Source organism: Scyliorhinus torazame, chromosome 2 (assembly GCF_047496885.1).
Source record: "Scyliorhinus torazame isolate Kashiwa2021f chromosome 2, sScyTor2.1, whole genome shotgun sequence".
In the NCBI taxonomy this organism is placed as follows: Eukaryota; Metazoa; Chordata; class Chondrichthyes; order Carcharhiniformes; family Scyliorhinidae; genus Scyliorhinus; species Scyliorhinus torazame.
This window is the reverse complement of record NC_092708.1, coordinates 343,858,394-343,872,232: the sequence shown is the minus strand read 5'-3', so window position 1 is coordinate 343,872,232 and position 13,839 is coordinate 343,858,394. Positions and strand designations below refer to the sequence as shown.

At 49.2% G+C, this 13,839-nt stretch overlaps 1 protein-coding gene across 4 annotated transcripts in view; it reads right to left on the bottom strand.

Annotated features, from left to right (window-relative positions):
- LOC140403055 (serine/threonine-protein phosphatase 2A 56 kDa regulatory subunit gamma isoform) overlaps positions 1–13,839 on the bottom strand; it is a 291,236-nt gene that overhangs the window by 136,505 nt on the left and 140,892 nt on the right. For all 4 annotated transcript variants that reach the window (XM_072490720.1, XM_072490721.1, XM_072490731.1 and 1 more), the window contains one exon: positions 13,564–13,763. In XM_072490720.1, coding sequence (XP_072346821.1) covers positions 13,564–13,763 — 200 coding nt within the window. The remainder of the gene's footprint in view (positions 1–13,563; positions 13,764–13,839) is intronic.

The window sequence follows — 13,839 nt, the reverse complement described above, 5'->3', positions numbered from 1 at the left end:
TGCTGCTACCTTTCCTATTTTCCCTTATCGCTCTGCGAGATAGTCTTTTTTGTTTAATTAAATATTTTATTGAAAATTTTTGGTCAACCAACACAGTACATTGTGCATCCTTTACACAATATTATAACAACACAAATAACAATGACCTATTTTATAAACAAAAAATGAATAAATAATAAATAACAAAAATGAAAACTAGCCCTAATTGGCAACTGCCTTGTCACAAGTAACACTCTCCAAAAATATAATTTAACAGTCCAATATATAATTATCTGTAGCAACGACCTATACATACTATACAGTATATATTAACAACCCTGAGAGTCCTTCTGGTTCCTCCTCTCCCCCCCCCCCCCCCCCCTCCGATCCTGGGCTGCTGCTGCCTTCTTTTTCCCATTCCGTCTATCTTTCTGCGAGGTATTCGACGAACGGTTGCCACCGCCTGGTGAACCCTTGAGCCGACCCCCTTAGGACGAACTTAATCCGCTCTAGCTTTATAAACCCCGCCATGTCATTTATCCAGGTCTCCACCCCCGGGGGCTTGGCTTCTTTCCACATTAGCAATATCCTGCGCCGGGCTACTAGGGACGCAAAGGCCAAAACATCGGCCTCTCTCGCCTCCTGCACTCCCGGCTCTTGTGCAACCCCAAATATAGCCAACCCCCAGCTTGGTTCGACCCGGACTCCTACTACTTTTGAAAGCACCTTTGTCACCCCCATCCAAAACCCCTGTAGTGCCGGGCATGACCAAAACATATGGGTATGATTCGCTGGGCTTCTCGAGCACCTCGCACACCTATCCTCCACCCCAAAAAATTTACTGAGCCGTGCTCCAGTCATATGTGCCCTGTGTAATACCTTAAACTGAATCAGGCTTAGCCTGGCACACGAGGACGACGAGTTTACCCTGCTTAGGGCATCTGCCCACAGCCCCTCCTCGATCTCCTCCCCCAGCTCTTCTTCCCATTTCCCTTTTAGTTCATCTACCATAGTCTCCCCCTCGTCTCTCATCTCCCTATATATGTCTGACACCTTACCGTCCCTCACCCATGTCTTTGAGATCACTCTGTCCTGCACCTCCTGCGTCGGGAGCTGCGGGAATTCCCTCACCTGTTGCCTCGCAAAAGCCCTCAGTTGCATATACCTGAATGCATTCCCTTGGGGCAACCCATATTTCTCGGTCAGCGCTCCCAGACTCGCGAACTTCCCATCCACAAACAGATCTTTCAGTTGCGTTATTCCTGCTCTTTGCCACATTCCATATCCCCCATCCATTCCCCCTGGGGCAAACCTATGGTTGTTTCTTATCGGGGACCCCCCCAAGGCTCCAGTCTTTCCCCTATGCCGTCTCCACTGTCCCCAAATCTTCAGTTTAGCCACCACCACCGGGCTTGTGGTGTAGTTCCTCGGTGAGAACGGCAATGGGGCTGTCACCATAGCCTGTAGGCTAGTCCCCCTACAGGACGCCCTCTCTAATCTCTTCCACGCCGCTACCTCCTCCTCTCCCATCCACTTACTCACCATTGAAATATTAGCAGCCCAATAATACTCACTTAGGCTCGGTAGTGCCAGCCCCCCCCTAACCCTGCTACGCTGTAAGAATCCCTTCCTCACTCTCGGGGTCTTCCCGGCCCACACAAAACCCATGATGCTCTTTTCAATCCTTTAAAAAAAAGCCTTCGTGATCACCACCGGGAGGCACTGAAACACAAAGAGGAATCTCGGGAGGACCACCATCTTAACCGCCTGCACCCTCCCTGCCATTGACAGGGATACCATATCCCATCTCTTGAAATCCTCCTCCATCTGTTCCACCAACCGCGTTAAATTTAACCTATGCAATGTGCCCCAATTCTTAGCTATCTGGATCCGCAGGTAACGAAAGTCCCTTGTTACCTTCCTCAACGGTAGGTCCTCTATTTCTCTACTCTGCTCCCCTGGATGCACCACAAACAACTCACTTTTCCCCATGTTCAATTTATACCCTGAAAAATCCCCAAACTCCCCAAGTATCCGCATTATTTCTGGCATCCCCTCCGCCGGGTCCGCCACGTATAGTAGCAAATCGTCTGCATACAAAGATACCCGGTGCTCTTCTCCTCCCCTAAGTACTCCCCTCCACTTCTTGGAACCCCTCAACGCTATCGCCAGGGGCTCAATCGCCAGTGCAAACAATAATGGGGACAGAGGGCATCCCTGCCTTGTCCCTCTATGGAGCCGAAAATATGCAGATCCCCGTCCATTCGTGACCACGCTCGCCATCTCTGCGAGATAGTCGAGGAACGGTTGCCACCGCCTGGTGAACCCTTGAGCCGAACCTCTTGGTGCGTACTTTATCCGCTCCAATTTTATGAACCCTGCCATGTCATTGATCCAGGCCTCCACACCCGGGGGCTTAGCTTCTTTCCACACAAGTAGATTCCGTCGCCGGGCTACTAGGGACGCAAAGGCCAAAACATCGGCCTCTCTCACCTCCTGCACTCATCTGCAACCCCAAATATAGCCAACCCCCAGCCTGGTTCGACCCGGACCCCCACCACCTTTGAAATCACTTTTGCCACACCCACCCAGAACCCATGCAATACCGGACAGGACCAAAACATGTGGGTGTGGTTCGCCGGGCTTCCCGCACATATCCTCCACTCCAAAAAATCCACTCAGCCTTGCTCCAGTCATATGCGCCCTGTGTAGAACCTTGAATTGTATCAGGCTGAGCCTGGCACACGAGGATGAAGAGTTTACCCTACTTAGGGCATCTGCCCACAGCCCCTCCTCAATCTCTTCCCCCAGCTCCTCCTCCCATTTTCCCTTCAGCTCCTCTACCATAGTCTCCCCCTCGTCTCTCATTTCCCTATATATATATCTGACATCCTACCATCACCCACCCATGCCTCCGAAATCACTCTGTCCTGGATCTCTTGCGCCGGGAGCTGCGGAAATTCCCTCACCTGTTGCCTCACAAAAGCTCTCACTTGCATATAGCGAAATGCATTCCCAGGTGGCAACCCATATTTTTCTGTCAGTGCTCCCAGACTCGCGAATGTCCCGTCTAAGAACAAGTCCTTCAATTTCGCAATTCCTGCTCGCTGCCAAGATTTAAATGCCCCATCTATCCTTCCCGGGATGAACCTACGGTTGTTCCTTATCGGGGACCACACTGAGGCACCCGTCACTCCCTTATGTCGTCTCCGCTGCCCCCAAATTTTCAGAGTTGCCACCACCACTGGTTTTGTGGTATATTTTTTCGGGGAGAACGGTAACGGTGCCGTCGCCAGTGCTTTTAAACTAGTTCCCCTACAGGACGCCATCTCCAGTCTTTTCCAAGCCGCTCCTTCCCCTTCCCTCATCCACTTACATATCATTGACACGTTGGTGGCCCAATAATAATCACTTAGACTCGGCAGTGCCAGTCCCCCTCTGTCCCTACTGCGCTGCAGGAACCCCCTCTTTATTCTTGGGGTCTTTCCAGACCACACAAAGCTCATAATACTCTTGTCCACCTTCTTAAAAAAGGCCTTTGTAATCAGTACAGGGAGGCACTGGAACACAAAAAGAAACCTCGGAAGGACCACCATTTTAACCGCCTGCACCCTGCCCGCCAATGACAGGGGCGCCATGTCCCACCTCCTAAAGTCCTCTTCCATCTGCTCTACCAGCCGTGCCAAGTTAAGCTTATGCAAGGTTCCCCAGTTCCTGGCCACCTGGATCCCTAAATACCGGAAATCCCTCGTTACCCTCCTCAACAGTAAATCGTTTATTCCCCTGCCCTGTTCCCCGGGGTGCATCACAAACAGTTCACTCTTCCCCATATTCAATTTATATCCTGAAAATTCTCCCAACTCCGAGTGTCTGCATTATCTCAGGCATCCCCTCCACTGGGTCCGCGACATACAACAACAAATCATCCGCGTATAATGACACCCGATGCTCTTCTCCTCCTCTAAGTACCCCCCTCCACTTCCTAGAGCCCCTCAGCGCTATGGCCAGTGGCTCAATTGCCAACGCAAACAGTAACGGGGACAGGGGACATCCCTGTCTTGTACCCCTATATAGTCGGAGGTGGTCAGATCGTTGCCTATTTGTAATCACACTTGCCACCGGGGCCCTGTACAGGAGCTGAACCCATCTAATGAACCCCTCTCCAAATCCAAATCTCCTCAGTACTTCCCACAGGTAGTCCCACTCCACTCCATTAAATGCTTTCTCTGCATCCATCGCCACCAGTATCTCCGCCTCCCCCTCCGGTGGGGGCATCATCATCACCCCCAGCAGCCTCCGTATATTAGCATTCAATTGCCTCCCTTTAACAAACCCAGTTTGATCATCATGCACCACCCCAGGGACAGTCCTCTATCCTCATCGCCATCACCTTGGCCAAAAGCTTGGCATCTACGTTCAAGAGGGAGATAGGCCTGTATGACCCGCACTGCAGCGGGTCTTTGTCTCTTTTCAGGATCAGCGATATCGTCGCCTCCGACATCGTCGGGGGTAGTGTCCCCCTTTCCCTAGCCTCATTAAAGGTTCTCGTCAGAAGTGGGGACAGCAGGTCCACGTATTTCCTATAGAACTCCACCGGGAACCCATCCGGTCCCGGGGCCTTCCCTGCCTGCATGTTCCCAATTCCTTTTACCACCTCCTCCACCTCAATCTGCGCTCCTAGTCCTGTCATCTCCTGTTCCTCAACCTTCGGGAACTCCAGCTGGTCTAGGAAACGCATCATTCCCTCTTTCCCTTCCGGGGGTTGAGCCTTATATAGCCTCTCGTAAAATACCTTAAACACCCCGTTCACCCTCTCCGCTCCCCATTCCATCTTTCCCTCCTCGTCTCTAACCCCTCCAATCTCTCTCGCCGCCCCCCTCTTCCTAAGTTGTTGGGCCAGCAGCCGGCTCGCCTTCTCTCCATATTCATACTGCACTCCCTGTGCCTCCGCCTTACCCGTGGTCAACAAGTCAAAGTCCGTGTGCAATCTCAGTCTTTCCCTGTATAGCCCTTTATCTGGAGCCTCCGCATATTGCCTATCCACCCTCAAAATCTCCCTCAACAATCTCTCCCTTTCTTGTTTCAGGCTGAGCTTGGCACATGTTGCGGACGCGTTGACTCTACTCAACGCAACTGCCCATAGACCATCCTCTATCTCACCTCCCAGCTCCTCTTCCCACTTGCGCTTCAGCTCCTCAGTCTGCGTCTCCTCCGACCCCAATAGCTCCTTATAAATGTCCGAGACGGGACTTCCGGGTGCGGCGATGACCAGCTAAGTCGCACGTTTCGGCCCCTCCCGTTTTAACGGACTTTTGGGCTCTTATCGGGAGCCCCAACGGCAATTTTCGAAGGCTAAACCCACTGTGAGGCGACATAGAAGGGAGTCCCCCCGGATGTGAATGGACAGAAGAGTTTCCCCTTATGGGCCCTTATGGAGATCAGCTCCCCTCTAACCACCGCCTTCAGCGCCTCCCAGACCACTCCCACCTGGACCTCTCCGTCATCATTAATCTCTAGGTACCTTTCAATACATCCCCTCACCCTTACACATACCCCCTCGTCCGCCAACAGTCCCATATCTAATCTCCAGAGTGGGCGCTGTTCCTTTTCCTCTCCTACTTCCAGATCTACCCAATGTGGGGCATGATCTGAAATGGCTATAACCGAATACTCCGTTCCTGCCACCTTCGGGATCAGCGCCCTTCCCAGGACAAAGAAGTCTATCCGGGAGTACACTTTGTGGACATGGGAGAAGGAGGAAAACTCTTTACTCCTTGGCCTAGTAAATCTCCAGGGATCCACTCCTCCCATCTGCTCCATAAAGCCCTTAAGCACCTTGGCCGCTGCCGGCCTCCTCCCGGTCCTAGATCTGGACCGGTCCAGCACCGTGTTGAAGCCCCCCCGCCCCCCATTACCAACTTTCCCATCTCCAGTCCGGGATGCGCCCCAACATACGCTTAATAAAGTTCACGTCATCCCAGTTCGGGGCATATACATTCACCAGCACAACCGCCTCACCTTGCAATCTGCCACTCACCATCACGTATCTACCCCCACTGTCTGCCACTCTGGTCTTCGCCTCAAACAATACCCGTTTCCCCACCAGTATTGACACCCCTCTATTTTTCGCATCCAAGCCCGAGTGGAATACCTGTCCCACCCATCCTTTTCTTAATCTGACCTGATCCGCCAGTTTCAGATGCATCTCCTGAAGCATGACCACGTCTGCCTTTAGCTTCTTTAGGTGCGCAAGTACCCTTGCCCTCTTAATCGGCCCGTTCAACCCTCTCACGTTCCACGTGATCAACCGGGTTGGGGGGGCTCTTTTACCACCCCCCCCCCCCCCCACGTCGACTAGCCATCCCCTTTTTTAGACCAGCTCCTCACCCGGTTCCCACGCACCCGCTTATCCCCCCGACGGCGCCCTCCCGTCCCGACCATCCCGTAACAGCTCCCCTTCCCCTTAGCAGCAGCAACCCAGTTAAACCCCCCCCCCCCCCCCCCCCCCCCCCGCTAGATCCCTCTCTAGCTTAGTTGCTCACACCATGTTGCTTCCGGAAGTCAGCAAACTCTGGCTGACCTCGGCTTCCCCGTTTATCCTTAAGCCTCCCATTATGTGAGGCCCCCTCCTTCCTGCGCCCCCTTTTCCCGCCACAATTTCCATAGCGCGGGAACAAAGCCCGCGCTTCCCTCTCGGCCCCGCCCCTGATGGTGCAGCTCCCTCTCTCCTTCCCCCTCCCCTTCCCCACCGGCGCCCACATTTCTTCATTTGTCCCCCCTTCGAGGGGAACGAAAATTTTCCCCCCATCTGATTCACAGTCCCTTACCACCACCTCACTACTTCATTTCAAACACTCTTTCTCCAATCTAGTCCAACTTCTCCTCTTCAATAAATGTCCACGCCTCTTCTGCCGTCTCGAAGTAGTGGTGTTTCCCCTGGTATGTAACCCCCAGTCTTGCCGGCTGCAACATTCCGAACTTCACTTTCCTCTTGTGGAGCACCGCCTTGGCCCGATTGAAACTCGCCCTCCTTCTCGCCACCTCCGCACTCCAATCTTGGTACACGCGGATCACCGCGTTCTCCCACCTGCTGCTCAGTGTCTTTTTTGCCCATCTTAGAACCATCTCCCTGTCCTTGTAGCGGTGGAACCTCACCACTATTGCTCGGGTATTTCTCCTGCCTTTGGTCTTCTCACGAGGACTCTATACGCTCCCTCCACTTCCAGGGGGCCCGTCGGGGCCTCAGCTCCCATTAAGGTATGGAGCATCGTGCTCACATACGCCCCAACGTCGGCTCCCTCTGCCCCTTCGGGAAGACCCAAGATTCTTAAGTTCTTCCTCCTCGAGCTATTTTCTAGGGCTTCCAGTCTCTCCATACACCTCTTATGCAGTGCCTCGTGCGTCTCCGTCTTCACCACCAAGCCCTGTATCTCGTCCTCATTTTCGGCAGCTTTTGCCTTCACTCCACGGAGCTCCATCTCTTGGGTCTTCTGCGCCTCCTTAAACCCCTCAATCGCCTGCAGCATCGGCGCCAGCACCTCCTTCTTGAGCTCCTCCACACATCGCCGGAGGAACTCCTGCTGTTCCAGGCCCCATACCAACTGGCCTCCCTCCACCTCCATCTTGCTTCTCACTTCCCTTCTTTGCTGCTGCTCCAGAGGATCCTCCGCAATCTGGCCACTATTATCTCTTCTGTCCATTCACATCCGGGGGGACTCCCTTCTATGTCGCCTCACAGTGGGTTTAGCCTTCGAAAATTGCTGTTGGGGCTCCCGATAAGAGCCCAAAAGTCCGTTAAAACGGGAGGGGCCGAAACGTGCGACTTAGCTGGTCATCGCCGCACCCGGAAGTCCCGTCTCGGACATTTATAAGGAGCTATTGGGGTCGGAGGAGACGCAGACTGAGGAGCTGAAGCGCAAGTGGGAGGAGGAGCTGGGAGGTGAGATAGAGGATGGTCTATGGGCAGTTGCGTTGAGTAGAGTCAACGCGTCCGCAACATGTGCCAAGCTCAGCCTGATACAATTTAAGGTTGTTCACCGGGCTCACAGGACAGTGGCCCGGATGAGCAGATTCTTTGGGGTGGAGGACAGGTGCGCAAAATGTGCGGGAGGACTGGCGAACCATAGCCACATGTTTTGGACATGTCCAAAGCTCAGGGGATTTTGGCAGGGGTTTGCGGACGTCATGTCCACAGTGTTAAAAACAAGGGTGGCGCTGAGTCCAGAGATGGCAATTTTCGGGGTGTCAGAAGATCCAGGAATCTAGGAGGAGAAAGAGGCAGGCGTTTTGGCCTTTGCTTCCCTGGTAGCCCGGAGACGGATGCTATTTGCATGGAGGGACTCAAAGCCCCTGAAGTCGGAGACCTGGCTATCGGACATGGCTAGCTTTCTTGGTTTGGAGGAAATCAAGTTCGTCTTGAGAAGGTCACTGTCAGGGTTCGCCCGGAGGTGGCAACCGTTCGTAGACTTCATTGGGGAAAATTAATCGTCAGCAGGGAAGGGGGGAGGGAGGAGAAGAGTAGTTTAGATTAGAGTAGAGTAGGGGGTTAATAAGGGCGGGACCTGTACGAAAGGTAAATGGCTTTTGCACTATGTTTATGGTTTCATGTATATTGTTTATTTTGTTGTTACTATGCCAAAAATACCTCAATATAATGTTTATTTTTTAAAAAAGGAAATAGAGACACATCTGGATGGAAATTGTCCCATTGGACATACGCAGCATGGGTTCAGGTCGTGCCTAAATAATTTAATGGAATTTTGTGAGGACATTACCAGTGCAGTAGACAATGGATGTGGTATATCTGGATTTCCAGAAAGCGCCACACAAAAGGTTGCTGCATAAGATAAAGATGCATGGTGTTAAGGGTAAAGTAGTAGCATGGTGCGAGGATTGGTTAATTAATAGAAAGCAAAGATTGGGGATTAATGGGTGTTTCTCTGGTTGGCAATCAGTAGCTGCCGGTGTCCCTCAGGGATCAGTCTTGGGCCCACAATAGTTCACAATTTACATAAATGATTTGGAGTTGGAGACCAAATGAAATGAAATGAAATGAAAATCGCTTATTGTCACAAGTAGGCTTCAAATGAAGTTACTGTGAAAAGCCCCTAGTCGCCACATTCCGGCGCCTGTTCGGGGAGGCTGGTACGGGAATTGAATCGTGCTGCTGGCCTGCCTTGGTCTGCTTTCAAAGCCAGCGATTTAGCCCTGTGCTAAACAGCTGCAAAGTGTCCAAGTTTGCAGACGACACTAAGATGAGTGGTAAAGCAAAAAAGTGCAGAGGATACTAGGAGTCTGCAGAGGGATTTGGATAGTTTAACTGAATGGGCTGGGGTCTGGCAGATGGAATAAAATGTTGACAAATGTGAGGTTATCCATTTTGGTAGGAATAACAGCAAAAGGGATTATTATTTAAATGATAAAATGTTAAAACATGCTGCTATGCAGAGGGACCCGAGTGTACTAGTGCATGAGTCGCAAAAAGTTGGTTTACCGGTGATTCAGACGGCGAATTGAGTTTTGTCCTTCATTGCTAGCGGTGTGGAGTTTTTTAAGACTAGGGAGGTTATGCTGCAACTGTATACGGTGTTAGTGAGGCCACACCTGGAGTATTGTGTTAGCTTTGGTCTCCTTACCTGAGAAAGGACATACTGGCGCTGGAGGGCATGCAGAAGGATTCACTAGGTTAATCCCAGAGTTGAGGGGGTTGGATTACGAGGAGAGGTTGAGTAGACTGGGACTGTACTGGTTGGAATTTAGAAGGATGCGGGGGGATCTTATAGAAATATATAAAATTATGAAGGCAGGTGAAAGCAGGACTTGGGGGCATAGCCTCAAAATAAGGGGAAGTAGATTTAGGACTGAGCTTGAGAGGAACCTCTTCACCCAAAGGGTTGGGAATCTATGGAATTCCCTGCCCTGCAAAGCAGTTGAGGCTCCTTCATTAAATGTTTTCAAGATAAAGATAGTTTTTTGAAGAATAAAGGGATTAAGGGTTATGGTGTTCGGGCAGGTAAGTGGGAAAGCGGAAAAGATCAGCCATGTTTTCATTGAATGGCGGAGCAGGCTCGAAGGGTCAAATGGCCTACTCCTAGTTCTTATGACCCCGTACTACCATGGGAAGGAAAAAACAAAATAGCAAAGCCACAGAAAAAGGCAAGAAACAAATAGCGGGGCAGGCTCGAAGGGCAAAATGGCCTACTCCTGCTCCTCGTTCTCATGTTCTTATAACCCCATACTACCATGGGAAGGAAGAAACAAAATAGCAAAGCCACAGAAAAAGGCAAGAAACATGGAACATGAACATGTCAAATTCCAAACGCCACAATCAAATCACTCCCAGTCCATTTTTCCTCATAAAGTCATTCGTCACTTCCAACCAATTAAAATAATGGCCCCTGTCCATGAATGTGACCCACAACCAAGCCGGATATACCACTCAGAAATGTACCTTGCTCTTGAGCACCGCCTTGGCCTTTGTTGAACCTAGCTCGCCGTTTCATCAGTTATGTCGTGATGTCTTGATAAATTTGGATGGGATGGCACTCCCATCTACTCTCGCACGTGGCCTTTACCCATTTTTAAATCTGCTCCTTGTCCAGAATTTGTGGCGGTGGAGTGTGACTGCCCGCCGTGGATCCCCAGATTTGGGTTTCTGTTGCAACAACTGGTGGGCCCGGTTCACCTTCGGGGGGGGTTTGCAAAGACCCCCTTCCCCTCAACTTCCTGAACATGTTTGCAAAGTACTCTGTAGCATTTGTACCTTCAATGCCCTCTGGCAGCCCAACAATTCTCTCGTTCTGGTGCCCGGACCGGTTCTCCTGGTTGTCCAGCTTGGCTGTCCAAGCTTTTGGGCTTCCGCCAACAACGCCACTTCTGCCTCCCAAATAGGCAATTCGGTCACTATGGTCTGTGATCACTTCCTACACCTCCCGAATCGCTGTGCCCTACGATTCCAACCGCTGCTCCACCCTATCCAAAGTCACGAGAATGGGTGCCACCACCATCTCAATCACTTTGGACAGGTCATTCAACATTGTCGGACTTTGCTTCTGGAATTCCCCTGCAAGGAATTCCACTAACTTCTCCGGCTCCACCATTTTATCTTCCACTCTGCAGGCCTTCAGGGTCTGATAAGGGGCCTTAATTCAACTTCTGTCTTGTGTAGTATCCTGTATACATCCCACACTGGAGGAGAAACCAATGAACTTCAATTATTTCACCTTTCTTCCCAAAGCTGCTGTTCACCACGCAAAAAGGGCCAAAGAATTTCCAAGTGGGAGCCACCTTGTGTGTGACCGCTCACCCCATTGCTGTCACTGGAAGACCAACGATGTATTAGTTGATCCTTTCCCAGCAGAATAATTGTGTCTTAAAATGAACCCTAATCTCACGTGCTCCAATTAACCCAAAAGATTTTAGCATGTGGCTCTTTAACCATTGTAGTAGCCATTTGATTCATTATCTGTTTAAATAAAAATGTAATTTCAGTTCCCAGGTTTCTATTTTTACTGCATTAAATGAGGTCCTGACTACCATTATCCATTCCAACAATCTCTAGCTTCATTAGGTAATAATATTCTATCATACTCAAACCATGGTCCCAACACCAAGTACATTTTGCTCTCCAGCCTTGGTTTCTAGAGGGACAGTTCACCTTGTTCACTCTTTCACCACCCCTATCCAGCCATTCTTTCATTGGCACTGTTAGCATGAAAAGTAACTCATTTATCCCCTTCCACACCACTTTCTAGGGCTTTAAATCTCCTGCCACAGGGCAGTAATTCACATGTACTTCCTCTAATCTAATATCATGCGGTCACTGCTGGGTTGCAGTGCCCTCGGTATTGAGGAGGCCAAACAGATTGTGATTACATCACTGAACATCTCGGTTTTGCAACTCACTGACTTGTCATTTTACTTCTCCCTCCAATTCCCATGCTGATTATGGTCTTCAATCTCGTGAACACTTCAGAAATATTTGAACAATGATCAACTTCAAACCTCAACTAGATTCGCTATAGTAGTGGTTCTTATGATGTGGGTACTCTCCCGTTGGTTCTGGAGGGGAGACAGGTTGACTTTTAAATTGGAGACTGTCAAGTCAAAACAAGACTAGCCTAAAGTGAAAGCCTATGGTGTGGACCTGCATTTTCCCTTAATAGACCAAACAACCTCACGCTCTCTATTGTTCTCACATGTTGTTTGTACGTACACTTCCGTGACACCCTCTCTACTCATTTGCACATTTATCCTTACTTAAATCGCTGCATCACTGATTATCTTTAGCCTATTAAACAGTTCGCAAGTCATTAACCCACCAACTTCCTTCCTGTGATTGCTATATCTGATATCACCAAAACAATTTATCCTTCAGTCTTGATAAGATTACACACCTGAAATGTCATAATCCATCTTTTTACTTTACAGGCCTGCAATTGTCTGTAGTGCATGAATTTTGATTTGTATCAGATTTCCAATGCAAGAATGAACATTAAACAAACCAGCATTTCACCCAAAACAAACTACTTAGGAGACAATTTTCTTAAAGCCCCTACCAAATATACTATGCCAAGAAATTAATATACGGAGTTTGGTTAAATGAGTTATTTTTTAATCACAGTCAATTTTTGGTAAAAAGATGGTCATGAATTATTTCATCACCTTCATCATAAACCGATATTTACAGAGTTCTTGTCTCCGCGGTGCAATCGGTTAGTACGTTCAGCTATGAACTGAAAAGTTGGTGGTTCGATCCCACCCAGGTATGAAGTGTTTTTTAGGGCGGCATGGTAGCACAGCGGTTCGCACTGTTGCTTCACAGCACCAGGGTCCCAGGTTCGATTCCCGGCCTGGGTCCCTGCCTGTGCGGAGTCTGCACATTCTCCCCGTATCTGTGTGGGTTTCCTACGGTTTCCTTCCAAATGTCCCGAAAGATGTGCTTTTAGGTGAATTAGAGATTCTGAATTCTCCCTGTGTGTACCCGGGCAGGCGGAGTATGGCGACTAGGGGATTTTCACAGTAACTTCATTGCAACGTTAATGTAAGCCTACTTGTGACACTAATAAAGATTATTATTATTGAAAGATTAGTGCTGGCGCCAGTATTCTGCAGAGTTCTGGAAGCTAATTTTACATTTGACATCTCTGGTAGGCTGCTGCAAAACACGAGCTCTAAATGGAGATAATGATTAGCTGGTTAATCTGCATCTGTAAAAATCCGTAAATTTTGTGGACTATTTGACAAATGATTGGGACACGTCCAAATGACAAACAAGGTGGAAATAGATTCAGAATGCAAGGTCAATATTCGTATAGCTATTAATTTGTAGTACTTGTGTGGTTTTACAGGAATAGTGTCCAAATTCCAATTGACACTCGTCCAACATAGTTCAACTAGTCTGGACTGGTACCAGTTTAAGGCATCGATGTTGCGTATTTTGCTTTTGCATTGGCAGCCAATCAAACTAAATTGAGCATTTTTACAGATATGGTGGACAAAATCTAGGTGTTCATGCTCTATCAACCATTAAATATTTATTATCGGTCAAGCACCGCACAGTAAATATGATGCCAAATTACTTACCACATGGACTACTTCTGGGTAAATGGGCTCTGTGATAACATTGCGGTTGTGTGTGATATATTCCACCATTTCACTTAATGCAGCCCTTTTCACTTCCTTCCATTTTAAGTCACTAAGTGGATCAGCAATAAAGTCGAAAAGGACACAGCATTGACGCAGTTTTTGAATAAAAAGCTTTTCTTGCTCAGGTGCAGGAACATCTACAAAAAAATAATAATAATAAATCACATTTGTTCCTTGAAGGATGACAAAATTTGATTTAATTTTTAATTTTCA